Source organism: Sphaerodactylus townsendi, linkage group LG16 (genome assembly GCF_021028975.2).
Source record: "Sphaerodactylus townsendi isolate TG3544 linkage group LG16, MPM_Stown_v2.3, whole genome shotgun sequence".
Taxonomy (NCBI): Eukaryota; Metazoa; Chordata; class Lepidosauria; order Squamata; family Sphaerodactylidae; genus Sphaerodactylus; species Sphaerodactylus townsendi.
Window position 1 is genome coordinate 27,090,006 of NC_059440.1, and position 27,830 is coordinate 27,117,835.

The following is a 27,830-nucleotide window of genomic DNA, read 5'->3' on the forward strand; positions in this document are numbered from 1 at the left end:
CATCAAGTCCTGTGGTCTATTCACACAGTGGCCAACCAGATTGAATCCCTGGGTCTTGGGCGGATGACATACCTGCTCTCCCCCAAGCCACACCCTCTTCTCCCTAATTTCAGAGGATTACTTGTTGAAATGAAAGAGTCATCCTCACTGTTCGTATGCCTGAAATATCTGCCGGATTTGAATCCTCATAGATTCCACATTGCTGAATATGATGGCACCATCATCAGCTGCGGATGTCCAATCATTTGGGTGATTGCAGCTATGTTTGGCTTTTGGCCAGCGTTGCAGCTCTCTGTTGGGAGTGTGTTGTGTGACTGAGTAATGACTGCCAGAGTGCAGGAAGAGCACTTCCATGAACTGCAAATACTTGCGTAACGTTGTTGGGTAAGCATTTGTGCCACCTGTGTGTCTCTGGCACCTGCCAAGTGGCGCTAATGCAATTTCAAAGTACTTATTTCCTGCTTCTAAGTGGGGCTAATAATTCCTTTGCGCGCTGACACTGCCGGTGACAGAAAAGCCCTTGCCGCCAGCAGTTAGTCATGTTCTGTGCAGCTCGATCACATTGGTGATTCACCAGCTTAAGCTTGTGTTTTATTTTCAGAGGTCGTCCCTGAGACCCGTAAGAGCTAAATAAACCTGAAGTGTGGGCTGAGGCAAAAAAGCAAACCCAGCTCCAGCCCCTCTGAAGAAAGAAAACAGCAGCGTGCTGGGAACCGTCTCCTACAAAGCCATAGCGCACTTGCAAATGTAGCGGCACTCTTCTCGAGTAGTTAAATATTTGCACTTGGCTGTTGAAGCAGTAAATTTCTGTAGCAGAAGACACTTGGCGATTAATCCAAGCTTTGTATTGCGACCTGTTGATAGCAAGAAGGCCGTTTAACTATGATGCTCGAGCTATGATGTCACTCGGTCTTGATGCCACAAATGACATTACTAAAGTGGCTGAAGACAGGCTGGGGAGGGAATTGCATGTTTATATGTTCCTCCAATCAAAGGAAAAAATCTCCCGTGTATCAGGGAAGACGCCTAGGCTAGGAGACTTCTTGATATCCTAGTCTTCTGTGTGCAGAGAGTGAGGGAGAGCATCTAACTGCTTTCTGGAACACCTTTGCCACTTTGCCTTCTGAGTGCGAAATGAGTTAGATGATTTGAAACAGGTCTGGAGTATAAAGTCTTAGAAATGCATCTGATGCACTGAGTCTTCTACCATCAGAGGGAACTTGGCTAGAGGCTCTTGGGATCAAATCTTATGAGATTAACCCTTCTCTTGACCGTTGCATTAAGATTATTGTTCCTGGATGACAGGGTTCTTTTCTAATGTGGGTTGGCACGGTTTTGGAGGAGGAAAGAGACACATGATCTGGCTTACTGGGACTCACGCACACGATCGAAACCTTTAGTGGCATTCAGAAGACAGATAAAATAATTTTATCGCCATAAGATTAGTTAATGAACATCACACTTATCCTGAAAAGCTCTTTTTGAAGACACAGTTGCTACAAATTCCGCTTCTCTTGCAGTAACCTCAGGATTGTCATCAGCTAAAAAAATGTAATTTTCTTTGAGTCCTCCATTTTGGGGGTTTGCAGAAAGGGATAAATCAATTGAGAGTGCAGCTGATTATTCAGTGGACTGTGCAAAAGAATATGGACAATAGTTTCTGGTTCTTTAAATGGGCCCCAGCCTCCTAACCCCATAGTCTGATAGTTTGTGTTATCTGGGCTCCTGAAAACTGTGAGTCATTAATTTTCCTAGTACTGAAAGGATTCCTCTAGCCAGTGCTATGTGCATCTGCCAGAACAATGTTCTCAAACATTTTGGGTGGGGTGGGGTGAGTGGGTGCCTTTGGAGCCATTCTGACTTTTGGTACTTACCTATCCAGCGTGTGTGTACAAAGTTGCGCCTGAGCATTCGTGCGTGGAAGCAAAGAGAGTCACTAAAATGCTTTTGGTACTTTTCAGTACTTGTTGACAACATTAAACAGTGACAACCTTTCCTTTAAAGAGCAGGATTCCAGCCGTGGAACTGAACTCCAGTAGTGATGCTCGTGATTCTGTGATTCTCAGCTTCATAGCAGGGCTTTAATTTGACAGACCCACCTGGCAATTCCTGTAGTGGGCAGAAAAGAACCCGGCAGGGCTGGCATTGATCCCCACCTGGTGAGTGGGTTCCCCAGACGTGAAGAAGGCATCCCACAGTTTACTGACCTGTCTGTCGATAGATTATTTTCCCCTTTCCTAGAATAGGATGGATCAGTTCAGCAGTTATTTTTTTTCCCCTTTCCTAGAATAGGATGGATCAGTTCAGCAGTTATTTTTTTTAAATTAGTTTGCCTGTATCTTCAAGCTGCCTTGAGTAACTGGGTCTGTTGGCAAGCTGTTTGCTGAGAAGACGAATTTTCCTTGAAGAAGTGGCAAGCTTCAGACTCACCATAGCAATATCAAAAGGAGAGATCTGTTTCCTGGTGATACAATGCTTCGAGACAGAAACGGCATCCAATATTTAAACAAATGGCTCTTCCTTCCCTCTTTCAGAAGCTGTTGCTGATCTGTAATGGGGGAAGGTTCTTTGGCCAGACTTTGGCAACCCAATGTGGGCTAATTTGCAAAGAAGCAGCTAAAAATAGGGCCAATTATTCACCGCACAGCTGACTTTTTCTGAGATTGCAGGGCTGTCTTTTTGAAACGACTCGTGCATTCTGAAATGGCAAATTCAGGCACTTGAAGATGGAGTCTTCGAAGGTCAGAAGTACTGCCTGCTGAACAGTCTAATTGAGGGATGTTTTTAAGTCGCCAGCCTTTGAAAGGGCAGTGATTAGAATATTTAAAGAAATACAGCCCCGTGAAACCAAAGGAGGAAACGAAACTAATTCTGGGCTCTTTTCTTGGCCACTGTGGTAACTACTAAAGAGAACTCTTTTAGTTTCTCTGTTTGCCCAGGTTTCCTTTCATTCTGTTTATGTTGGGATTTGACTAAAAGCAGACATTTTAGAATTCATGTCTGAAAAATCAAAGTAGTCTAATCGCTTCATCAAGAATAATCAGTAAATGTATTTACCAGAGTTCTGCAGTGTCTGTATTCTATATTTTATGATAATACTTGTGAAACACCCCTCCCCCCCAATCATGATGGAGAATCTCACTTTGGAGTGGCTGATAACTAGAATTTTAAGGCTTAATAGTGAACTCAGTATTTATACCTGGGATCAGATGAGGCATGAGTGTGAGGTTAATTTGCATTCTTACATAATATCCAGTAGTTCGTGAGGCATAAGAGTTTTGAACTGGGTATGGACCCAGCTGCGAGCCAATGAAAATGCTTGTTATGATGTGATCTACAGTGTGCCGGATTTGTTAACCTGTTACAGCTGTAAACAGTCCTTTTGCCTCTCCTTCCCTCTTGTTGTCATCTGCTGTCATTTTTGGGGGACGCCCAAATCTGGAATCCAGGCTAATTAAATATCTCCCCCCCTTGTCCCTTTTTTTCCTGTCTTTCAGCAAACGGGGCTTCAGCGTCCGATCGTTCGGGACCGGGACCCACGTGAAGCTGCCAGGACCAGCTCCAGACAAGCCAAACGTTTACGATTTCAAAACGACATACGATCAGATGTACAGTGATCTGCTTAGGAAAGACAAAGAACTGTATCCCTGCAGAATGCCCCTTTCAAAACCCTGCTGCTGCTGCTGCTCACCTTTGCGAAAGGTGTCTGTCGTCCATTTCCATAAGGAACATGCTGCTACTTGACTGTGGCAAGATCTTGGTATTTTACGGTTCTAGGCAGGGGCTTCAGATGATGCCGGGGCTCTTGGTTGCGCCCTTTAATGGTTTCCCCTCTGTTGAGCAATGCTGCATGCATCAGAACTGTTAGGGGCAGACTAATGTTTCTTTCTCAGGGTGTGTTTGCACTTCCTTACTTTGTGCTGCGGCATTGGATTGGCTCCCAACCCAGTGATCACACCATCATTGCCCTGTAACGGTGAAATCACAGCTGCAGGCTTGCAGCCGCTGATATGATTTCAGATTGGTATGTGATTCCTGCACTGTGGGTTAGTTTCCTTCCCAGTTTTTTTCCTCTTATTAACCCTCCCCTTTGGCCTTCCCCTCTTCTGCTCCATCTACCTGCCCCTGTTTCAACAAGCCTCTTTCTTCCTTTGAGCTTCTTCCTTTGAGCCAGTGTGGTGTAGTAATTAAGAGCTGGTGGATTCTAATCTGGAGAACTGGGTTTGATTCCCCACTCCTCCACCTGAGTGGCAGAGGCTTATCTGGTGAACCAAATGTGTTTCCATACTCCTACATTCCTGCTGGGTGACCTTGGACTTGTCACAGTTCTCTCAGAACTCTCTCAGCCCCACCTGCCTCACAAGGTGTCTGTTGTGGGGAGAGAAAGGGAAAGGAGCTTGTAAGCCACCTTGAGTCTTCTTACAGGAGAGAAAGGTGTGGTATAAATCCAAACTCTTATTCTTGCTTTCTCAGCATCCTCCTTTTAAGGCCTGAGGGCAATACTGAAATGATAGCACCCAGAAACCCTTCCACCTGTCGCATCTCTCTGTTCCTTCAAGGAAGCTCAGCCAGACCTTGGCAAAGGTATTTTTGCTACCCAAAAATCTTTTAACTGTTTTACGCTACAGAGAAAACGGCATCCTGTGTCTCCTCGCTATACCCGCCTCCTTGGACAGCTCCTTCTGAGATTTCCCTCCCCATTCTATTAGATAGTTTTATTTTATTTATTTATTGTTTACATTTTTATACCGCCCCATCCCCTAGGGGCTCTGGGCGGTGTACAACAACTTAAAATACAATAAATAAGTTATTAAAAACATTAAAACAGCGGTAACACTATACTAACAATATAATAATAGGAAGGCGTCCGACTAACCCCATTTTCCATTAAAATTCTCCCAGGGGAAATTGGGGGAGAGGAAGGGAGGCGAGATAGTGACTCCTTCCTGGATGATGGAGTGTGGGGCATTTCCTGTGGCCAATGCCATAATAAAACGGTGGTGCGAACACACCCTTAGAAACAACGGAGTACACCTGGCACCTTCCTCTATATAATTCTATTGTACCGTCCTTTGCCAGTGCAAAGAGCATTCTTTGCTATGGGCAGGGCTGTGGATTGCCCCAAAGTGTGACGTAGCTCGTGTAGCGGTAAAGCAGGTAAGAATTAAAAAAAAAAACCTAGGTCCTCCCGTGTCGTGTCTACAAGGGAAATGTGCTCTTAGCTCAGATCACACATTTTGGAGCAGCTAAAAATGCATCCTTGAAGACCAGAGTTGCCAAGGAGTCAGCATGCTTGCCCGTATTCAACGCGAAGGGTATAGACTCAATATCGTCTCGAGCACATCTTTAGTGTTCAGTATCCCGGGGTGTTTTGGAGATTTTTCTCTTTTTGTGTGTGTTAGATTTAAAAGTCTTTGCAAACTTGCACAGAGTGTAAGCCTACTGTATATTCTGGCTGACCTGGTCCTTTTGCTGAGATTAATAACAAAAGGTGCCAACACCTTTTTAATAAGGCACATGGTCTAATAATATGCAGCCTGGCGCTCAAAGCAAACAAAACTACATTTGAAAAAAAAAGGAAGCTTAAATTGTTCACAGCTCTTAAGTTTATGCTGGATTACACTGGATTTTTTTTTTCAAATATCAGTTATTCTAACTCAGAACTTCTTGAGAACTGGAATTGAAAATTAATCTTCCCAGACCTGTTAGCGGCAGTGGAATGTACGCAGGGAAAATCTTGTAATCTGGAGGAAGGGCTATTCCAGGTGGCAAAAGGTCCTTCTGCTTCTTTTGTACAGGAAGAGGGAAGAGAGTATTCTTTCCCAGGTGGACACACTGAGGGAAGTCCAGTCTTGCAAACAAATGCCCGTCAGCAGTAGGCAACTCCCTGTGTTTGGATGGGGTATTCCAGTAGCTTTTTAAATATAAAAAGGGGGAGTAAAGCTTGCCCGGACTGTGGAGTCAGGAGCACATTGCCAACCAGGCACCCACAAAAACCAGTACAGTTAACAGCTTGGCATTAAGGCCATCCAGTTGGTCAGTGGAACTGGGCTCCTGAGCTTGTGTAGGCTGGGATATGATGGTCAGAGACCGAAGGTGTGGTGTCAGAAGGCCGCCCCTCCGCAGCTCACTGTGACTTGGGTTGTCTGGGCAGAGTTTCAGTTTTGTATTTTGCTGGTGGGAAAACATTAAACCTCGGAAGCCTGCAGCTCCCAGTAGTGGCGGTTTTCTTGACCTGACATAACTGCGCCAGAGACCGCTCTGGGCTTGTACAGCACACGTGGGGGGGGGGGTCGGTTTGTTTCGACAGATGCCCTCGCCCATCAACCAAGACTGTCTGTGAGGTCAGGGTTGGGGGGGGGGAGGGGCAACTCAGAACCTGTGGCCCTCGAAAGCTCATCTGCCCCAGGCCATCTCGCAGACCTAGCTCTCACTGAGGTGGCCAACCTATATCCAAGCTGGATCCTTTCAGCTGGGGGGTGGAGGGCGCCACCATGAGATGGGAAGAGACTCGGGCTGCCGGTTGTCACCTGGCCCTTCTTTTCTCAAATTGACTTTGCAGAAGGGGGAAGGGGTTCAGTTGGCCAGCTTTCTCCGAACTGTAGCTATCAGCTGCCTTAACATTTCCTTTGCAGAGAAAGCTAGGGTGCAATTATGTTTTCTAAAACTAACAAATGCCTTTGCCTATTCTCCCCCAAGAAAAAGCTTCCTATACGTTGAATACTTTCCACAGCCCTGAGATTGCTGGCTTTGAATCTTTCTCTCTGGCAAGCTTAATTTTCTGTGTGCAGAGAAAAGCAGGACCCAGTCATGAGAGTCGCCAACAAGAGCAGGTGACTATCTCAGTGAGAATTCGGTCTCGGAAACACCAGGAATAGCAATTCTCCCCGCCCCCCAGCCCTCATGAAACTAGTGGACCACTTTAACTTGGGGATTCTCCTGGGACACGTGAGGATCCACATGTGCACTGGCTTGCTGTGAACCTAGATAAGAAGTCCTCCTGTCCCCACTTGCAAGTTCAGCCCTGCAACAGAGAAGCGTCTAGTTCTCTTTCCACCAGTGTTTTGCACTGTGGCGACCGAGCCCTGTTCAAAAAGCGGGGAGGGCTGGGAAAGCAAACAGACTAGCTGTTCTTTTTGGTTCTGGGCTGAGTTGCAGCAATGAAGCAGCAGGCGTTGTATACTGACTTTAATAACCAATCCTAGCACAGTCGGGCACAAGGCAGATCTTTGGGCCGGAAGGTTCTTGGGATGGTGGTGGATTGTGATCAACTCCTAGGGGCTACAGAGGAACAGAAGAACAGCCCTGGGAGAAGGAAGAGCTGATAGGCAGGCCCTTTATCAGCTGACTGTGCAGTCTGAAAAGAGAAGTGGACGGAAGTCATCCTCCAGATGATTTGCCCTCCTCTCCAGATTTGCTTACTTTAAGGTACAAGAGGGCTCCATCTTCCAGCCTTCTGTGTCTGAAGCGGCAGCTCCTCTCTTTGTCTCCACTTGGTATCGGCACATGAGTAGTACGTGGGGATTTGTAGGCCCACGTCTTGGCCCCAAGGGTGTTTCCCCCTCTCTAGTGCGAGCTAGACACACTGGATATTTGCTTGGAAGGCTTTGGTTATCCCATCTCCCCTCCCCACCACTCCACTCGAGGAAGCAGCCACCCTGACCAGGCAAGGAAGCCCTACAGTGGTGAACGCAAGGAAGCCAAGGTAAAAAGCTGCATAGAACGGCAAGGGGCGTGGGAAACCTTCCTTTTCTTCTTTTCCCCTTCCTCTAAGAGGGAAAGTAATGGGGAATGCAGGTGTGGGCAAAAATGAGGGGTTTTTTTGGGTGGGCGGGGTGGGGTTAAGCTTCTAGATTGCAATGACTGATAAGCATAATGCATACTCATAAATGCAGGATTTCTGTCTTCTTTCCCCCTTTAAGACACTTAGAAACATCGGTGCCTCCAGGAAATATTGTGGGCAGTCATTGTTGAGTTGTAGACAACATGGCTTGCACTCACAACATCCTGCATGTCGAATCTTTGACGTTCTCCAGTAAAACTTCATGGGAAGTCCCTTTCCTCAGAGATGCCTTGACCTGGTCTCAATGGGAAAGGGTGGCCTAAAAATCGAGTAACTAATGATAACTTTAAAAGTTGCTGGTAGTCAGAGTGGCAGGGCTGAGCGAGATAGGGAGCAGAGGCGGTGTAGTGTTTAAAATTATTTCACACATTTGGATGCTGCCTTTCCACCCACATAGGGCCCTGGAGCTGGGTCAGGGTTGGAGGAAACTCGTATTTGGTTTCCTGTTCATCCATGAAGTTTATTGAGTAACCCTGGGCCCATCGTCCTGTTTCAACTGAACCTATTTCACAGGATTGCTAGAATAAAATGAGAGTAGCAAACCAGGTGAAACCACTGTAAGGAAAATGGATGGGTAATCCTTGGGTAAGTGGGTTAACTCTGCACTGTTTTGTACATTTGAAGACTACCGAGTGCAGTTTTATCTAAGGTCAATGTAAACCATATTCCAAACCAGAGGAGGTGATTACCAACAAAACAATATCATGTGTGTTCTAAACATAACAAAGGAGTTACAGAGTGACAGTTACAGAGAGCCAACATGGTGTAGTAGTAAAGAGCAGGTGGATTTTAATCTGGAGAACCGTGTCTGACTCCCCACTCTTCCACCTACAGGTGTGAGGGGCTTATCTGGTGAACCAGATGTGTTTCCACACTCCTACATTCCTGCGGGGTGACCTTGGGCTAGAAACTGTTCTCTCCGAACTCTGTCAGCCCCACCTACCTCACAAGGTGCCGGTTGTGGGGAGAGGAAGGGAAAGAAGCTTGTAGGCCACCTTGAGTCTCCTTACAGGAGAGACAGGTGGGGTATAAATCCAAACTCTTCTTCTTTAAAAAGTATACTTTTAGAATCCATTAGGAACCCACATTCTGGCGGACCCCATTCCAAAGTCAATAACCAGAATTCCCCATAGAAGGGAGTCTCCTTGGTGCAGATTAATTTCAGTAGGATTCAGTTGTGAATTCTGCTTGGGTCTATTAGCATAATAGTCTTTTGTGACAACACTGGCTGCTGAGTCATATCAGTTGACCATTGCAAATAGCACTTAATTGCAGGAGAAGCATGTCAGTCATCTGTTAACCTGTTATTAGAAAATTAATGCATAGGCAGTCATCTCACCCGGTAGTATAGGCGGAGGCCTTAGAGTCTGCATGTTCTCCTAAGGGCTGTCGACTGATTAAAAATCCTAGCAATTATTCTACTGACTAAATTCAAAGCACACTTGCACATTGCCATAAATGCTGGTATTTTATCCTTCCAGATGTCACCTGAGACAACATACAATTGAACAAATCTCACCACCCATATAAAGCCTCTATTTAAATATGGTAGCCCGCCAGACACAAAATACACCCAATGTGTGCTCTTCAGGCTTAACACTGACCCCCACCAATTTTAACAAATTAACACAATATTTGATTAATCTCATTATTATTATTATTTTTAAATCCCTTAACCCTAGCTGTGAATTCCACTTCTGTTTAAAATCCTGCAGGTCGAGGACTTGTGAATGCCGTGAATCCCATTAAATAGGCTGCTATGCCCACCCTGAACTCTCTGGGTTCCAGCTTTGCTGCCTATGTTAGGGATTCAATTCCAGTATGAACTTTTTTAGATCTTCCTGCCAACGCTTGGAGAGTAATTTTAATATATAAATATAAATTAATATACATATACATTTTAATATTCATATAAATGCTAGACAGACATTGACATTAGGAGACACCATCGGGCTTCCATAACAGATATGCCTTAAAAATCCCATCTTCTACCTAGCAGATTGGACATCTTCACCAAACCCACATTAGAAAATCATGTGTGTGGACAACTGTTATCACATCCCACCTTATCTTTGAACCACAGTTTAATCCTAACACAAACGGTGTGCAGAATTTCTAAAAACGTTCTGAATTTGAATCAATCTTATTATTACAGTCATTGGCCGATTCCTTCAAATACATATACATTCAAAACTCCCAAAAATGATCGCAAACCAAAACACCAGATTACGTTGAAAAAGTGGTTTCAAAAACTATTGGACTCTTCAATATTCTCTATTCTGATCAAATAAATCTACAGAAGCTAAAATAATTAAGTCAAAAGGTTAACCTTAAAATTCAATGTATGTCTTTCTCATTATACTCTTGGCAAACTTTATATACGAAAACAAAACTCCTTAGGAACGTAGGCCCCTTCCGCACATGCAGAATAATGCACTTTCAATCCACTTTCAGTGTACTGAAATAATGCACTTTCAATCCACTTTCAGCAGCTGGATTTCACTGTGCGAAATAGCAAAATCCACTTGCAAACAATTGTGAAAGTGGATTGAAAGTGTATTATTCTGCATGTGCGTTTGGGACCTCACTGTTCAGCACGTGCTGTTTGAAATATTGATTGGTTTGAAATTACAAGTTGTTTTAACTTTTTGCACCCAGCACGGTCCAAGAACTTGGATCTTCCCAGTCAAGTCAAAGAGCTGAAAAGCCTAATTGGCCAGAAGCCATTTTCTATAGTAGGACCATAAATCCCCTATGCAATATTAAAATGGCCAGGGGACATGTTTCACAGTGACATTTTTTTCAAGATATGTTTTATTTCCTTTCCATCCCATTCTCTGCATCGGAAATACCCAGTCCTTTAAGTTAGAGCAGTCAGCCCCTTCAAAAATCAGTTGGATGCTTCAAGATGCCAATTGCGATATTAAGTGTTGCTCTTTCGTTGCCAGAAACGGGCAGTTCCTTTCTGGATGAATGTCAGTTTGATTAAAACGCTGGCGACAAGCCGGGTGATAGTGTGACAGCGACAACATGTAGACAAGCAGGGCAGCAGGAAGTGACAAACACATGGTCAAGAGGTACACACCTCTTGGGGTTATAGCGGATAGTTTGACTAAAATAACTCAGTACACAGCACCAGTGAAGAATGCAAATGGTAGGCTGGGGATGATGAGGAAAGGGATGGAGAATTAGCTGCCAGTGGGCATATTGTGATGGCCCACTAGTGCTGATAGCTTTAAAAGGGAATTATATGTATGGGGAACAGGTTTATCCATGTCTTTTAGTCATGATGACTGAAGAGAACCAGGAAACCTCTGAATACTGGGCCTAGGAAGGAACAGCAGAAGAAGACCATGATCTCAGTGCCCTGAGAGCCAGCGTGGTGTAGTGGTTAAGAGCAGGTGGATTCTAATCTGGAGAACTGGGTTTGATTCCCCACTCCTCCACCTGAGTGGCGGGGGCTTATCTGGTGAACCAGATGTGTTTCCACACTCCTACCTTCCTGCTTTCTTGCTTTACAGGAGATAAAGGTGGGATATAAATCACAAACTCTTCTACTGTGTGTGGGCCCATTGGCTAGCAGCAGTAGCCCAGTACAGACAATCCCATCCATGTGTTCACTTGTGCAAAGGGAGAGTATAAATCTTCCCCACTCTTTCATGCCAGTGGTCTGCATGGGGCTTATGTGCAGACACACCTCCCTGTGATCAGCTGAGTTCCAGAAACAGCATCGTTTATCACAGGGAAGGCCATACACTTGGGGCATTTCCTCTTCACAATCGCCCCACGCACACCACTCAGCCGTCGTGCAAATGGGAGAAGTGTGCTTGTGGCCACGGTCCCTCCCTGTTCTGTGAGTGAACCTGTCCCGTCCCCGTGTGTGGAGCCTACTGAGCAGGACGAGATGGAGCTTTGGTCTGATCTAGGAGTGCTGCTCTTCACACCACTAACTGCATGAAAACATGGCACCTTTTCTTAGTTGAGCCCTTCTATTTTCTATCATAAGTAAACAATTCCATTGGCTAACCAAGAAATTGTAGAATTCCCTTTACCTGCTTGGGCCATTTCACCGTGGGCTTATACTAAACTGCTAATGGTCCATGGTCAATGACAGGCAGCGTTTATGTAGTGTTTTTGAGCATTCAAAACATTTCATGAACGTTGGCTTTCAGTCTTCACTGCAATCCCACAAGGCAAAGCAGCAGTGTCCCAAGCCGTAGATGAAAAATGGTTGCCCGTCTGTACGGTGTGAATCCATGGCAGTAGCAAGATTTGAACTGGGGTCTTCTTGAATCATACCTGTGCTTCTGGTGGGTTTTCTGGGCTGTGTGGCCGTGGAAAACCCCCCAGAACCAGTTGAATTCGGCGGTGAAAGCCTTCGACATACCTGTGGTGTTTGTACCTGGCTTTTTAACCTGTAGGCTCACAGGACAAAATTAATTCAAAATTGAAACGATTTTATAACCTAACAACTCTAAAGGCTGTCCCGTACAAGTGAACTCCAAGGTCATGGCTGCTACCACAAATCGTCATTTCTGGCACATGCCCGGCCTCTCTCGTTTGCTTTCTGATCCCACCAGGGGTTCACATGGAGTTGAGCAAATCACCTCACTCCCTCCTCTGCTTAGCTCTGGAAGGAGGTTTTCAGCACCTGGGTGCTTGAAGCCTGCCTCTTTTACACGATCGCAGTGCTCGCGATCTGGTTTGGAATTGTTAAAAGTGTTTTACATCCCGTCTCCTATGCAAGTTTTCGAGACTGCTTATAACATAAAACCCATGCTAATTTATAACTTGACCCACCAATAGACAAGAGCCACATTTAGGGAGGCTTACGGAAGAACTGGTAAAACGAACAACCATACTTTTGCTTGGTGCTCAAAAGATATTCAGGACCTTCTCAAGAGATAATGTAGGCTGATGATTGGCAGCATGAGATGGAGGTTCTGGGTTCAAATGTAGTTTCTGCCATGAGTTCATTGGCTGGCTTTGAAAAAGGCCCCATTTGTCTCACCTCTTCAATATGGAACAGTCTTTTTACTCCTTCCTGCCAGTGATTCCCAGCCACTTCCATAGGTGTCAAACTCACCATTATGCTGGCAGGGGATGATGGGAATTGTAGTCCATAACATCTGGAGGGCTGTGAATTTGACACCTGTGGTAATCACATCTGTATATGTCATTTTATCTGCTTACTGAGAAGTTCGTTGGCTTGGTTCAGATGCCCAGAGAAATTAGGTAGATGCAAAATTCAAAGTGTGCCACTTCAGACACCTTTGACTGTGTATGAAACTCCATTTTTAGAAGAGTTTGGATTTATATCCCACCTTTCTCTCCTGTACCGAGACTCAGGGTGGCTTACAAGCTCCTTTCACATCCTCTCCCCACAACAGACTCCTTGTGAGGCAGGTGGGGCTGAGAGAGTTCCGACGAACCATGACTGGCCCAAGGTCACCCAACAGGAATGTAGGAGTGCGGCAAAACATCTGGTTCACCAGATAAGCCTCTGCTACTCAGGTGGAGGAGTGGGGAATCAAACCTGGTTCTCCAGATTAGAACCCACCTGCTCTTAACTACTAAGCACAACAGGCATAGAATTGCTCCATCTTGATTTGCGGGCATAAGGAGCAAGTGTGGTGTCCTGGTTAAGAGTGGTACACTCTAATTTGGAGAACCGGGTTTGATCTCCCACTCCTCCACATGAAGCCTGCTGGATGACCTTGGGCCAGTCACAGTTCTCTCCGAATTCGCTCAGGCCCACCTACCTTACAAGGTGCCAGTTGTGGGGACAGGAAGGGAAAGGAGTTTGTAAGTTGCTTTGTGACTCCTTAAAGGTAGGGAGAAGCAGGGTGTGAAATCCTTTTCCCAAATTGAACCCTGGTACCTGCAGTATGAAATCGGCACTGATCATTCTACCACTTCGTGTGTGAATAGACTTTGATGAATGCCAGATTGTGGTAGTATGGCCCCTTCTGCAAATGATTCAATCTTTCAGTCCACTTCCACAATTTATTGTCGAAGGCTTTCACGGCCGGAATCACTTGGGTGCTGTGTGGTTTCCGGGCTGTATGGCCGTGTTCTAGCAGCATTCTCTCCTGACGTTTCGCCTGCATCTGTGGCTGGCATCTTCAGAGGATCAAGACCAGGATACTTCTATTCAGATCCATTCACCTATTGACCTTGCTATCTTCTTTGTTACTCCCATGCTACAGACTTCTCTGTGACTCACATGCCAGGCTACTCTATTCAGATGGCCTCACCTTTTGACCTCACAGCATATATATTCCACTTGCTTTCCATTCCTACCATCAGATCCTCTGAAGAGGCCAGCCACAGACGCAGGCGAAACGTCAGGAGAGAATGCTGCTAGAACACGGCCATACAGCCCGGAAACCACACAGCACCCACTTCCACAATTGTTTGCAAGTGGATTTGGCTTTTCCACACAGTAAAATCCAGCTTCAAAATGCACTGAAGGTGGATTTAAAGTGCATTATTCTACAAGTGTGGGAGGGGCCTATGTTTGAGAGACAGTTTAGAAGCGTGGATTTTGACACTGAGCAGAGTCACTACCCCCAACAGACCTAAGTTGCAGCAGTGAGGTGGACAACAGAAAGTACTGTGAGCAGCAGTGGCGTAGTGGTTAAGAGCAGGTGCAGTCTAATCTGGAGGAACCGGGTTTGATTCCCCGCTCTGCAACTTGAGCTGCAGAGGCTTATCTGGGAAATTCAAATTAGCCTGTGCACTCCAACACACACCAGCTGGGTGACCTTGGGCTAGTCACAGTTCTTCGGAGCTCTCTCAGCCCCACCCACCTCGCAGGGTGTTTGTTGTGAGAGGGGAAGGGAAAGGAGATTGTCAGCTCCTTTGAGTCTCCTTGCAGGAGAGAAAGGAGGGATATAAATCCAAATCCTCCTCCTCCTCCTTTGCTAGCCAGGTCTCGGAAGCTGAGCAGGGTTGACTTTGGATTCAGGATTCAGATTTTTTTTTTTTAACAGTTGTAGAACAACAGTAAAACAAGTTCCCACTAAAACGAACAACATTCCAAGGAAAACATAAAATTATTCACAATGTATAATTTGCTATAAAAATAGAAAGTAAGTATAATTAACGACTAAAACTTAAAGGTCAGATTATTTAAATTTGAAAAAAAAAATCTTACATGATAATATCAGTTTGTTTTTAAAAATTCTGCATGGTGACTGCTTGTGATATACAGCCAAGACTGGAAACAGAAAATTGGAAGGGGCCTCCGGGGTCATCTAGACCACCACCCCTGCACTGGAAAATACTAACTACCATGACCTCTGCATAATGCCCAGTAAAAGGCATAGTAGTCCCCTGTGCAAACATCGGGTCATTACTGACCCATGAAGTGATCATGACGTTTACTAGGAAGACCATGTTTTTGAAGTGGTTTGCCGCCTTCTCCAGTCATCTGCACATTATTCCCAGCAAACTGTTTTACCAACCTAGGAAGGATGGAAGGCTGAGTCAACCTTGAGCCGGCTACCTGAACCTGACTTCTGTCTGGATTAAACTCGGTTGAGCTGAGCCTTTGACTACAGTACTGCAGCTTACCACTCTGTGCCACGGGGCTCTGTTGCGACGTCCAGAGGAAAGCAGACATCCCAGGATGCCTGCCCAATATGACGCAGAGGAAAATTCCTTCCTGATCACAAAGTGGAAACCGGCTTTACCCAGAGCATGTATGGAAGGGCCACGATAGCTGAGCGTTGACTCTCATGATCATAGAGTTGGAAGAGACCCCAAGGGCCATCAAGTCCAACCCCTCTGGAGCAGCAGAAAATAAGTTTGCTCCCTCACCAACATGACATCCCTTCAAATACCTAAGCGTGGCTATCATGTCACCTCTTAACCATCACCAAACTAAACATACCCAACTCCCTAAGTCTCCTTATAGAGCATGGATTCCAGACTTTTGACCATTTTGGTTGCCCTCCTCTAGACCCGTTCCAACTTGTCAATATCTATTGTGGTGCCCAGAATTGTATACAATATTCCAGGTGAGATCTAACCAATGCAGAATAGAGAGGTACAATTATATCCCTTGATCTAGACACTATACTCTTATTGATACAGCTCAGAATCGCATTGGCTTTCTTGGCTGCCGCATCACACTGCTGACTCATGTTCAGTTTGTGATCTACTAAGACTCCCAAATCCTTTTTGCATGTAGTGTTGTCAAGCCAGGTGTCACCCATCCTATATCTGTGTATTTTATTTTTTCTGCCTAAGTGTAGTGTAGTATCTTACATTTATCTTTGTCGAATGTCATTTTGTTTGTTTTGGCCTAGCTCTCTAATCTGTCCAGGTCATTTTGAATTCTGACTCTGTCCTCTCTGTCTGTCTAAATTGTCTGGATCCACAATCTGTCTAAATTCACAGGATCCACCTTGCTGTCAGATGGCCAGCCAGCCTCTGCTTAAAAACATCCACAGAGAGAGAATCCTCCACCTCCTGATAGTTTATTTCAGCTGATTCCCTCTCCCACTTTCCACCATGATCTGACACTCTTAGCAACTCCTGTGTCCCTTGTATTTCCCCCTTCCTGTCACCAACCTAGATACTTCACATCACTTTTGGAAACAGATTTGAACCTCTGGCGCTTCTCTCCCTGTGTCCCACCTTCCCAATTCAAAATATCTGACTGAAACCTCTTCCATTTTTAAATTATTTATTGCAGTCGACTGACCCATACAAATGCAATAACCAAGTCCAAATCGTAAAATACAATGCCAAATAACCAAGCAACACATAAATTCTGTAAACATTGCACTAGAAACAAACTATTAATACAAAACTATTTACACTAAAAATCAACATCAGGGGTCTGCTGGTTTTGCCATCTAAATAGCTCTACCAAAAATGTTGCTACTGCCAATGTAACCTTGCCACTTTTATCTTCTAGCAGAAAGGACTGAACTGTGAACTCCCTCTCAGATTCGACAGTAGGGGGAAGAGCCTTTGTTGGCACCCACGATGGTACAATTTGCAATCTAAAAGATTCAACCCACTTAATGGTACCTTTTAACCTTCAACTGCACTTCGTAATTCTTCAGTTATGAGACAGTAGAGCAGGCCTTCTAAAATAGTGATCCCAACTCTTAACCTGTTGTGCATCCTATGGGGCTTAGACTTGCAAATGAGACATCCCTACCCATGCGAGCTTCCCACAAGAGATTGCCAGTAACTTGCAGACTCCTGTTTCCCGTTCACGGTCCTCAAAACCCAGTCAAGACAGGTGCCGTTCAGTCGGTGTTGCTGGCCGAACTCCTGATTTTTTTTCTGAAGTGCGCCACGCACCCACCAGAACCTCCTGCATTGTGCATTGCAACATGTAGGTGTGAAATCGTAGGCTGAGCTGGCATTAAGGCATTTTGGCATTCAGTTTGAATAATTAGCACACCGCTCCCTTGCTCTTCACACCCAGCAGATGCTAAAACCCCCAGTCCTTGGCAGAACACTCGATTCGCTTGCTGGGGGGCTCAGTTGCCGGGGGAGAGACCTTGGCTATGTGGGTGGGCTGCGTTGTAATGTTTCCAGTGTCACAAGATCAGAGGAAGGGATTTTTGACTCTCAAAAGCTCCCACCCTGAGAATCTTGTGGGTTTCTAAGTCGCTACTAGACCCTGATCTAGCTATTCTACCACAGATCAGCACAGTTATCCTCCAAAATTATGGTGAATATTGGAACGCGGTGGAAGTCACCTGGCTTCTCCAGTGTTTGCGTTTAGGCTGTTACCTTAAAGGGAAGAAGCTTCTTTAAAAAATAATAAAGGTGAGGCTGTTTGGATGCTGGCTTCCGAGTTCCATTCTTGGCCCAGGCAAACACAGAAAAGCGTAAAGCTGAATTTGCAAAAAAACCTGGCCACATTTAACAATGTGCATGCTGACAGTTACAAAACAGGGTGCTGAGACTGGCATGGCTGTATGGAAGAACTTGTTCCTAAATGTGAGATTCATAAAATCATAGAGTTGGAAGAGACCTCAAGGGCCATCAAGTCCAACCCCCTGCAGTTCAGGAACACACAATCAAAGCACTCCTGACAGATGGCCATCCAGCCTCTCTTTAAAAACCTCCAAAGAAGGAGACTCCACCACACTCAGAGGCAGTGAATTCCACTGTCGAACAGCCCTTACTGTCAGGAAGTTTTTGCTGATGTTTAGGTGGAATCTCTTTTCCTTCGCCTTGAACCCATAACTCCTGGCCCTAGTCTCTGCAGCAGCAGAAAACAAGCTTGCTCCCTCACCAACATGACATCCCTTCAAATATCTAAACATGGCTATCATGTACCCCCTTAATCTTCTTTTCGCCAAACTAAACATCCCCAGCTCCCTGAGTCTCTCCTCGTAGGACATAGATTCCAGACCTTTAACCAATTTGGTTGCCCTCTGGACCCGTTCCAGTTTGTCAATATCCTTCTTGAATTGCGGTGCCCAGAACTGTACACAATATTCCAGGTGAGGTCTAACCAATGCAGAATAGAGGTACAATTACATCCTTCATCAGCCAGTTCTATCCAGAGGGGATTATCCAAGAAAACCTAAAGCTTGTCACTTGCAACTTTCTCACAGTACTCTTATTTCCCTGAAATAATGCAGATAGCTCTAAGGCGGGGGAACTGTTCCATTCTCTGGAACCCATGTCCCTGTGCTAACACATGAGAACATAGATCACTGAGAATAAAAATTTATTAATAATTTTGGCAAAGCAGCAGTTAACTAATCAAGCTTTTGACTTTTCCCTCACCCCTTTCTTTAAAGTACAACTTGAAAAATTCCCAAGAGGCATTGAGACATTACGAGAATAGTAAGGGCGGTTGCATCCAGAGAGGGACTGTACCATCTGTAGTCCACTTCTGGAGGGTACTTGAGAAGGAAGGCATCCCAGAGGATTCAGGAGTGGAGGCACCCAGAAATCTTTTTGTCTATTAAGAGCCTCTCGCCCAGGAGGTACACATCTAAGAAGAGTTTCGCTTGGGGAGCGGCTGGGGTTTGGGGGTAGATAGTCCGGGGTTCAGTCCTTGCGAGGCACACTCAAGGATCTGGGATAGACACTAACCTTTTTGCGCATGAGCAGTCCAACCTGGGTTTGCTACCATGTCATTTGTGAACTGGGGTCGCTGTACTGGAACCTGCTTTGTGGCTGCCAGGCCAGAAAGTTTTGCTGAAGAACCTTCCTTCTGGCAGCGGGTGATCTTTGCCCCAGCTTTGAGCCATACCCAGCGTCCGTCCTGTGGGATCGGCACCGTTGTCTCAATGTTCTCTGCAATTGCAAAAGAGTTGATGCGGGGAAGAAAGACACGCGTCAAATTATGGCCATGTGAAGAGCACCCGCAATCGTCACAGCTGAGAGAAGGATGACTGGCACGAGGTTGTTTTGGCAACCTTGCCTCTGGAACGCAGTGCGCTCCCCCGAGAAGACGTAACAGCTTGCACCAGGCTATTCCATACTGATGGAAACATCCTTCTGTTGACGGAAGGGTGACTTTAACTGACTGTGCCCCTTCCTACTGCAGACCCCCACGTGGCCCCTCGTCCTGTTTGTGAGGGTCCCTGTATCTTGGGAGAAGGATTTGGGGCAGGGCACGGTGAGCTGTAGTGGAAGAAGGGGAGAGGGGGGAAGGAAAGTCCCCTTCCTACTGCAGACCCCCACGTGGCCCCTCGTCCTGTTTGTGAGGGTCCCTGTATCTTGGGAGAAGGATTTGGGGCAGGGCACGGTGAGCTGTAGTGGAAGAAGGGGAGAGGGGGGAAGGAAAGTCCCCTTCCTACTGCAGACCCCCACGTGGCCCCTCGTCCTGTTTGTGAGGGTCCCTGTATCTTGGGAGAAGGATTTGGGGCAGGGCACGGTGAGCTGTAGTGGAAGAAGGGGAGAGGGGGGAAGGAAAGTCCTGTTCTGTGAGCTTCATGTTGCTCACAGTTCATTGAACACCAGACAATATTATTCATGTGGGCCCCAAAAGTTTTGGGTGCTGGATCCAGTGGTGGGACTTAGCAGGTTCGCACCACTTTGGCAGAACCGGTTGTTAAAATGGTGCTTGTAAACAACCAGTTGTTAAATTATTTGAATCCCACCACTGACCGGATCCCAGGCTTCTTGCCTGTTTCCATACAGGATCGCCCGTCCTTCCTCCGTCACATCCCTATTTTATCAATATTTTGGCACTGTTCTTAATGCAAACCAGAGTTGGCTAAGAAAACAGGTTTCGAACTTCGTTGCAAACCTGTATGTGGAATGGTTGAGTGTCAAAATAACTGAGAGCCAGCGTGGTGTAGTGGTTAGGAGCAGGTGGATTCTAATCTGGAAGTGGGGGTAATCGCGTGGGAAGGTGGGGAGATAAAACGCTGGTTGTCTATTTGTCTTATCCGTACTCTGGCTGTGGCTACATCTTGGGGTGGGGGCTGTCTGGGAAATGGGGCTACACTCCCCTCTTCACCCTTCTCAACATTGTAGCCCTAATCCAAAAACTCCCCCCCCCCCCACCGGCTTGTTTACGGCTCTTTGAAATGCGAAGATTTGGGGAGCTTATCCCGAGGCATTTGTAAGGGTATTTCTTGAATATCTGAATTGGTTCTTGGGTCTAGTTGGGAGTTCGGGGTTCTCGGGAGCAGGCACGGCTGTATTGAGCGCTGGGGCCATGCAGGTGTTTGCTCCACCCTTTTAAAATAAACAACCTGTAATTCAAAACACCTGTGCCGCTGACAGCTGCGGTCCCTGCCCACAGCCAGGTTGGTTTGTCTGAACAAAAAGTCTCTTTGCCTTTGGAGTTCCTTAACTCTTGGCCCCCACAGCTATACACAGAACGGGATTTTGCACATGTTGGACAGAAACAAGCGGATCAAGCCAAGGCCGGAAAGATTCCAGAACTGCAAAGATGTCTTTGATCTCATATTGACGTGCGAAGAAAGAGTCTACGATCAAGTAATAGAAGGTAAGGGCTGCCCTTGAATTCCAGCCAGGGCAGAGCTGTCAACTGGGCCGTCCTGCGGGAGCCCCAGAATGTAGCCGGCTTGCCGTGCTAACATCTCTCTCGAAATATTAAAGCCCCTCTTGAAAGCTTGAGAAATATGGTTCTGAAATCTGTGCAGCCAGCAGAGTTATCTAGGGAGCTGTCCACGGTGGGACGGGATTGGGTGGGTGACGGCATTCAGTACCCTACGGAGCTTCTCCCCAGAGCTAGCCAATCAAATGATGATAATTTTTTAAAATCACTGCCTGAGAAGGATTTGTGCATCTGGTTGAATTGTGTAATTTATATCAATTGCAGAATTTAGATTGCAGAATTTGGGTAAACTGGTGCAGAATTGCAGGACAGGCCAGAGCTCAAAGTATACACCCTCTTGGCCATGGAACCGGTTCTTATCAGGGACTGGTATCTGTGGTCAGCCTTCTGGGAGGTAGCTTTCGAGCCAGCCATCCCCCCCCCCCCCCCCCCCAAAAAAAAATATCTTTTCTCAAGCACAATTGCTGGGGAAATGATTAAATTCTAACCGTTCCTGCCCTGCTTTCCCACCCTATGATCTTCAAAGCAGCTTTATGGTCTGAAATAAAGCCTTATGTGAATTTAACCTCCATGAACTGCTGTAGTAGAAGAGACGTATGAAACTCCCTGCTAGAACCATTCGTGGTGGTAAAACAGGTGACAAAGCAAAAGCTCTGGAGAATCAAACCAGTGTAACTTGGTCCCTAAAATGACTGGGCCACAGCCACGCCAGTGTGGGGTGGTGGTGGTGTCTGATTTGGTGGCACAGGACGTGGCTCACATGCAGAAGGCCCCCGTGTTTCCTGCTAAAGCATCCCAGAGAGCGGCCATTAGGAATTGGTAGTCAGAAGAACCTTGAGATCCCGCTGCCAGCCGGAATAGACATCACCGAGGCAGAACGACCAGTGGTCTGCATCTGTGTAACCGTGGACTTGTCTATTTAAGGAGTGCACTGAAAGGCTGCTCCACAGTCAACGTGACAGCACAGAGCAGACCCCGTCAATACCCATCCTCCTGTTAAGGTTGATAGAAGGACAGTCAGTGCTTACAGCCTCGTCCCTGTTAACACAGGACCCGTAGCCACTGGAGCGGATATGGTGCACTTCCATATTTTTCACTCCTGCCCTCAGACATGCACTCCTGCCACCTTCAGCATGCAGGTGTTATACAGTTCAGGCGGTGCCTCTCAACAACCCTGTGATGTAGGCTAAGCTGAGGTAGGGGACTGGCCCAGCAAGCTTCATAGTAGAATAGGATGGGGACATTTTCCCCCTCTCGGCTCCAGTATTCAAACCACAGGCATTCAAACAACCGGTTCCTTTATCAGGGTGTGCAGGGGCAAATGGAGTAGGAAGGATGGGACAGAACCCAGTAGGTCTTTTGGGTGTGTAAAAGCGCCCTGCCCGCCCTTTGGCAGAAGCGAAGATGTGTAAATGGCTGCATAGGAAGCGACTTGAACTAAACCAACAACTGCCTTTGTTCTCTTCCCTCCCTGTAAAAAACCAGGCAGTCAAACAAATCCTGTGCAATTAAAGCAAAGTTAAGCAGCCTCTTGCCACGTTGGCAGGGCTGCCACTCTTGTCTTCGGCGCCCGGCTGCGCATCGTCTCCTGCTGCAACGTGGCGGATCTTCTGCAAATTAGAAAGCAGCCGAGCGAAGCTGGCATCTTATAAATAAAAAATGACCAGGGACTGAGGAAAGGGGGGGGGGTGTCCCTCACTGGCTAGGCTGAGCGCCGTGCCCTCGCTCGGGGGCCGTCCACTCGACTGCTGCAGAGCCCGGAGTGCATTAAAGGGAAGTGGTTCAGAACTTTCTCCGGTGGCTTTAATAAGCCACCTCGCCGAGAGATGAATGAAATTGCCACTCGATTCGGCAGCGGCCGCTCCTGGAGAAGCGTGCTTATGCGTAGCCACTTATTTTATAGCGGGTGGGAAGGGCAGTCCATCTATGCTGATTTCCACCTTTCTTTCCCCTTCTCCTCCCCCCCCCCCCACTCTGTTATGCGGTTCTTCGCATAAATAGCACAAGAGAGAGCGCGAAACCCCGCTGACAGCTCCTGCTAGGAACAGATGATGAGATTTTTAAGCCGGCCCGCCTGGCTCACTTTGTTTGGCCTGGCTCCAGTAGAGAGGATGCAAGAAACTAGGGCCGTTAACGTTGGAGAAGCTGCACCTGAGGCTGCGCAGAGTCCATGTTGCTTTGTTGGCTGTCTGCACCGTTCCACAATCTGCTTAGATGCTCTCACCTTACGCGTGGAACAATATTTTCTCAAGACGCGCCATCGTGTCAAATCGACCCATCGCAGGTTTATTTGGCGGCCGACTTATTAAAAAAAAAACCCGAGCGATTTAGAACAAGAAAGCATTTGAGCCGGAGCAGTCAGACAAGAGCTCCCAAATCTGGGTTCTGCTGATGTAGGTTCTGCTATTGGGCCTCAGGTACAGTTCCTCTTAAGGGGAACGGCTTTTGCTCTGCAGGGTGGTCTCTAGGCAATCTTCCCTAGCCAGGGAGGTCGACAGGGAGGCCGTTGTAACAGAAAGAGACATGATTCTGTTGTCACAACCCTTCCTTGGACTGTAAAGAAGAAAGGTTCTGTTTTGTGCTTCACCACTGGGAAAGAAGTATGTGCAAAAGATAACTTGGGCAGGTCTTCATACCAAAAATGGAGTCCGGTGTAAGGTGCTGGCAAGATGCCCTTCGTGGCTGTTCCTTGTGAGTAGCTCAGCTGCCACGGTCCAACGTGGGTGTCTAAATTCTACCACCTTGACCTGGGGAGGAAGCGAATCTCCCTGGGTCTGCAGTCCAGGTTGCATAACCGTGCTGCAGTTCATCAGGTGCACAAACTGAAGAACTCAGGATTTCATTTTAAAGCTCAGAAGGGCGAGTCTGGTGAGGGTTTTCCTTCACAGGAGAGAATGTGTTTATCTCACGTCACCTTCATGGCCTTGTTTGTGTCCCTTTGTGTCCGTTTCAGATTTAAATTCTAGAGAACAGGAGACGTGTCAGCCCGTACACGTGATAAACGTGGACATTCAGGATAATCACGAAGAGGCAACGTTGGGGGCTTTTCTTATCTGCGAGCTCTGTCAGTGTGTAAGTATCAAAGTTGCCATTCGGGGCGTTTTCGTGTGCCAAAACAAGCAAAACTCCAGACCCCAACTGGGGATCAAATCGAGGGGTCCTCTGGTCTGGTGTCCTGTTCCCAGGAAGCAGGGCGTGAAGGTGGCGGCTTTCCTGTGCCTTTACTCGGCACGCTGTTCACAGATATGCTGCCTTCGAGAACTGAGAGAACTTAACAGACTTGCAAAATCAGACCAGAAAATTTGAACTACAGCTGCTCGGGTTGCCCAAAGGAACTCCCAAACAGAGCATTGTAAGGTGGTGATCCTCCCCGCCTCTTCTGCCCCCCAGCCTCTGGTTTGGAAAGCCAGATCACACGCCTGTTCTTGTTAGCGCACATGTGCAAGCTTTCCCAGTGTGTGGTTTGCTGGGCCAATCCAACGAACACTGTAGTCCGGCAGCCAGTTTCCCAAAATGTGCAGCCAAGTGCTCCTGAGAAGCTTGCAGGGGCCCCATGAAGGCTGATGGTCTTCTTTGGTTCAGGCGTATGTGTTTCATCTTCCCCCACCATCTGCTTCAATGATCTTGTGTTAGTGTGAAGCTTTCAGAGTTTCTCTCAAAGCGACAGCCAGCATGGTGTACACTGTAGTGGTTAAGAGCAGGTGGACTTTAATCTGGAGAACCGGGTTTGATTCCCCACTCCTCCACCTGAGTGGCAGAGGCTTACCTGGTGAACCAGATGTGTTTCTGCACTCCTACATTCCTGCTGGATGACCCTGGGCTAGTCACAGTTCTTTGAAACTCTCTCAGCCCTGCCTACCTCACAAGGTGTCGGTTGTGGGGAGAGGAAGGGAAAGGAGCTTGTAAGCCACCTTGAGTCTCCTTACAGGAGAGAAAGGTGGGGTATAAATCCAAACTTCTTCCCATCCAGGCCTTGACTGAGCTGTATCTCATCAGAGCTCAGAAGGTAAGCAGGGTGAACCCTGGTTAGTGCTTGGATAGGACACTACTGAGGAAGTCCAGGGTTACTGTGCAGAAGCAGGCAACGGCAAACCACCTCTGTCCGTCTCTTGCCTTGAAAAACCTTCAGGGTCACTATAAGTTGGCTCTGATTTGACGGCATTTTCCACCCACATTGAAGGCAAACACAACCAGCATTCGTGTAACATCTTGACCGGTTCTTCTGAACAGAGGGATTTGGGGATACACACCGTTCCTTTGACGTGTGGTTTCCCAACCTACAATGCTCTTCCTGTGGTGTGTGTGTGTCATGGCATGTGTGTACGAAACACAATATCAGCTTTGGCTGCACATGTCCAAACTGCTTGGCAAGCCCACTAGGAGAGGGCATCAACAATCAAATATTAAGCACAGTGAGCGTCTGTCGTCTTTGCTACATGAAGAAATGGGGACCGGCTGTGTTTGTAAGTGGGTCAAGAAACCTGGAGCAAACCTGGGAATAGAACCTTTCTCTCCGGAGGGCTCTGGCCTGCCAAAACGAGGTCACTCTGCTTACATTTTGAATGAACCAGCTGGAAAAACAACAGACGTTCTTTAAACTCATTTTTTTTAAAGCAATCGCTGCCCTATTGCGTTCTTTGTTCCACAATTTCCAGTGAGAATTTCGCATTCTAGGTGTTTTGGCTCGCCTAAAGCAAGTTCCCAATCCGCACAATTGAGCGCTTGAAATACGGGGAAAGCCGCTGTGTGCCATGGGTTCCAGAAAAGGAAACTTTTAAGACTTTAGACTCAGGGCTTCTATAACTTTCCATGTCCCTATTTTCTGTAGCAACAGAATACCGCGTTTGAAAATACATGCAAATAAGCTTCATGAACAAATAACAGTTCACACTGCAGAATTCAAAGGCTGACTATTCAGAGCTCTACACCTTGATCTGGAATTTAGCTCATTAAGACTCAATTCTGCCTCTTTTAGAATCTTAAGAGTATCTTCATCCAAGTTACATCCCATGTGAAGGAACCCAGTACCTCGGGCCAGTACCGGGGTTCTTGGTGCTTTCTCTTGGCTCGCGTAGCTTTCGCCTCCGCATCACCATGTCTCTGATCCTTTTCTTTTCTCACCAGTGTGGTGTAGTGGTGAAGAGCAGGTGCACTCTAATCTGGAGAACTGGGTTTGATGCCCCGCTCTGCCACTTGAGCTGCGGAGGCTTATCTGGTGAACCGGATTAGCTTGTGCACTCCCAACACATGCCAGCTGGGCGACCTTGGACTAGTCACAGTTCTTCGGAGCTCTCTCAGCCCCACCCACCTCACAGGGTGTTTGTTATTGGGGGGGGGGGGAGGAGATCATAAATTGAGTCTCCTTACAGGCAAGAAAGTTGACCCCATTGAGTCTTCTTACAGGCAAGAAAGGGGGGATATAATTCCAAACTCTTCCTCTTCTTCCTCCTCCTCCAAGTAAAGGGTCCAAATTAATTAATCAAATAGATGATCTCACCCAAACGAAGCTCTTGTAGTGGACAAGGTTGGGGAAGAAAAACCTGCCGTGTTTTTTTCTTTCTGTTCAGGTTTTCAAAAAGTTGGCAGAAATAGATTTGGTGGAGTAAATTGCCCCTTTTCCTTTCTTCCCCCTCCAGATACAGCACACGGAAGACATGGAAAATGAAATAGACGAGTTGTTACAAGAATTCGAAGAGAAAAGTGGACGGACTTTTCTGCACACGGTCTGCTTTTATTGAAAGCACGTCTGTCTCCTCCTCTAGGCCTTACTATTGCAGACAAAAGAAGCATGAAGTCATGTTCTCAATCGACTGGACTTTCGCCCTTCTCCTCGGAGAGTGACTTTACGACCTACATTTTCTCACAGTTGCTGTTTAAATTCTTTTTTTTTCTTCCTTCCTTGGTGTTTTTTTTTAAACTTTTTTTGGGTGTTTCGATGTTGAAACACCAAAGACGAACTATGTGTATGAAAACAAAGGAAATTATTATAAACGTAAAAGCTGCTTTATTTAAGAGAGATTAAAAAAATCAAGATTTTTGAAAAGCCTTTTCGCCATCTCTCCTCTTCCCTTCAATATCCTACTTTTAACAGTTACAAGGAGGGTTTTAAGGATAAAGATAATATTTCCAGAATGGTCTTGTTTGTATTTTCCAGCTTAAAAAGGTTTTATTTTAGTTGTTTTGGAGGTTTATTTTGTGGAGGAGGATGGGAATACCTTTTTTATTTTAATAGAAGGGGCTGAATGTCTGGGATATATAAAGTATGACTGGGATAAATATCTGTATATTATTAAGAATGATATTGGAAGTCTCCAATAAATCCAAACCGCTCTATTTCTGCCCTGTTGTTCGTCAGGTTTATTGCAGGGAGGGCTTGCATGAGGGTTATGGACAGTGAAATCAACCCCTGTTGGACTGGATCTGTTAGAATATCAGCATTTCCCTCTGCTGACCTGGATCCCAATGAAATCCAGTGTGACGGTCTCCTCGTGATTGCCATGTGACGTTGCCGCCATTTTAAGAGGATTTTAAAATGTTGCAATGGTGCCATGGAGAGAAATACATCTTGTGACCTGCCTCTGAAGTTACCTGCCACCGATGTGGCCGAAACATTAGGAGCAAAAACTACCAGACCACAGCCACGCAGCCTGGAAAACCCAGAACAGCCAAGAGGGCTGTCTCTCCCAATTCTCCCCATTCCTTGCTGATTCTATTTGACCCCACCCACTCTACTAAATGTTTGTATGATGGGGGGGGGTGCTATTTCAGGGGGCACAGCAGAGGGGGGAAACGGAGAGCTCGCTTCTGGGAATATTTCTCTGTTCGTGCTATACGTGATCCAATTCAAAATACTGCTAGTGAAACAGAGAACGTGAAATTGGCAAAATGAGTCCCCATTCTGCAGAGAGGATAGGAATTTCTGCACACTTTGCCAACTCCCTGTATGTGTGCAAAGAAATGCAC

General features: G+C 46.4%; 1 protein-coding gene across 1 annotated transcript in view; it reads left to right on the plus strand.

Annotated features, from left to right (window-relative positions):
• Nucleotides 1-27,200, plus strand: part of SSU72 (SSU72 homolog, RNA polymerase II CTD phosphatase) — a 41,164-nt gene extending 13,964 nt beyond the window's left edge. The window contains exons 2-5 of the mRNA XM_048518950.1: nt 3,498-3,641; nt 20,656-20,795; nt 23,821-23,939; nt 26,504-27,200. Coding sequence (XP_048374907.1) covers nt 3,498-3,641; nt 20,656-20,795; nt 23,821-23,939; nt 26,504-26,605 — 505 coding nt within the window. The 3' untranslated portion in view covers nt 26,606-27,200. The remainder of the gene's footprint in view (nt 1-3,497; nt 3,642-20,655; nt 20,796-23,820; nt 23,940-26,503) is intronic.
• The last annotated feature ends 630 nt before the right edge of the window (nt 27,201-27,830 follow it).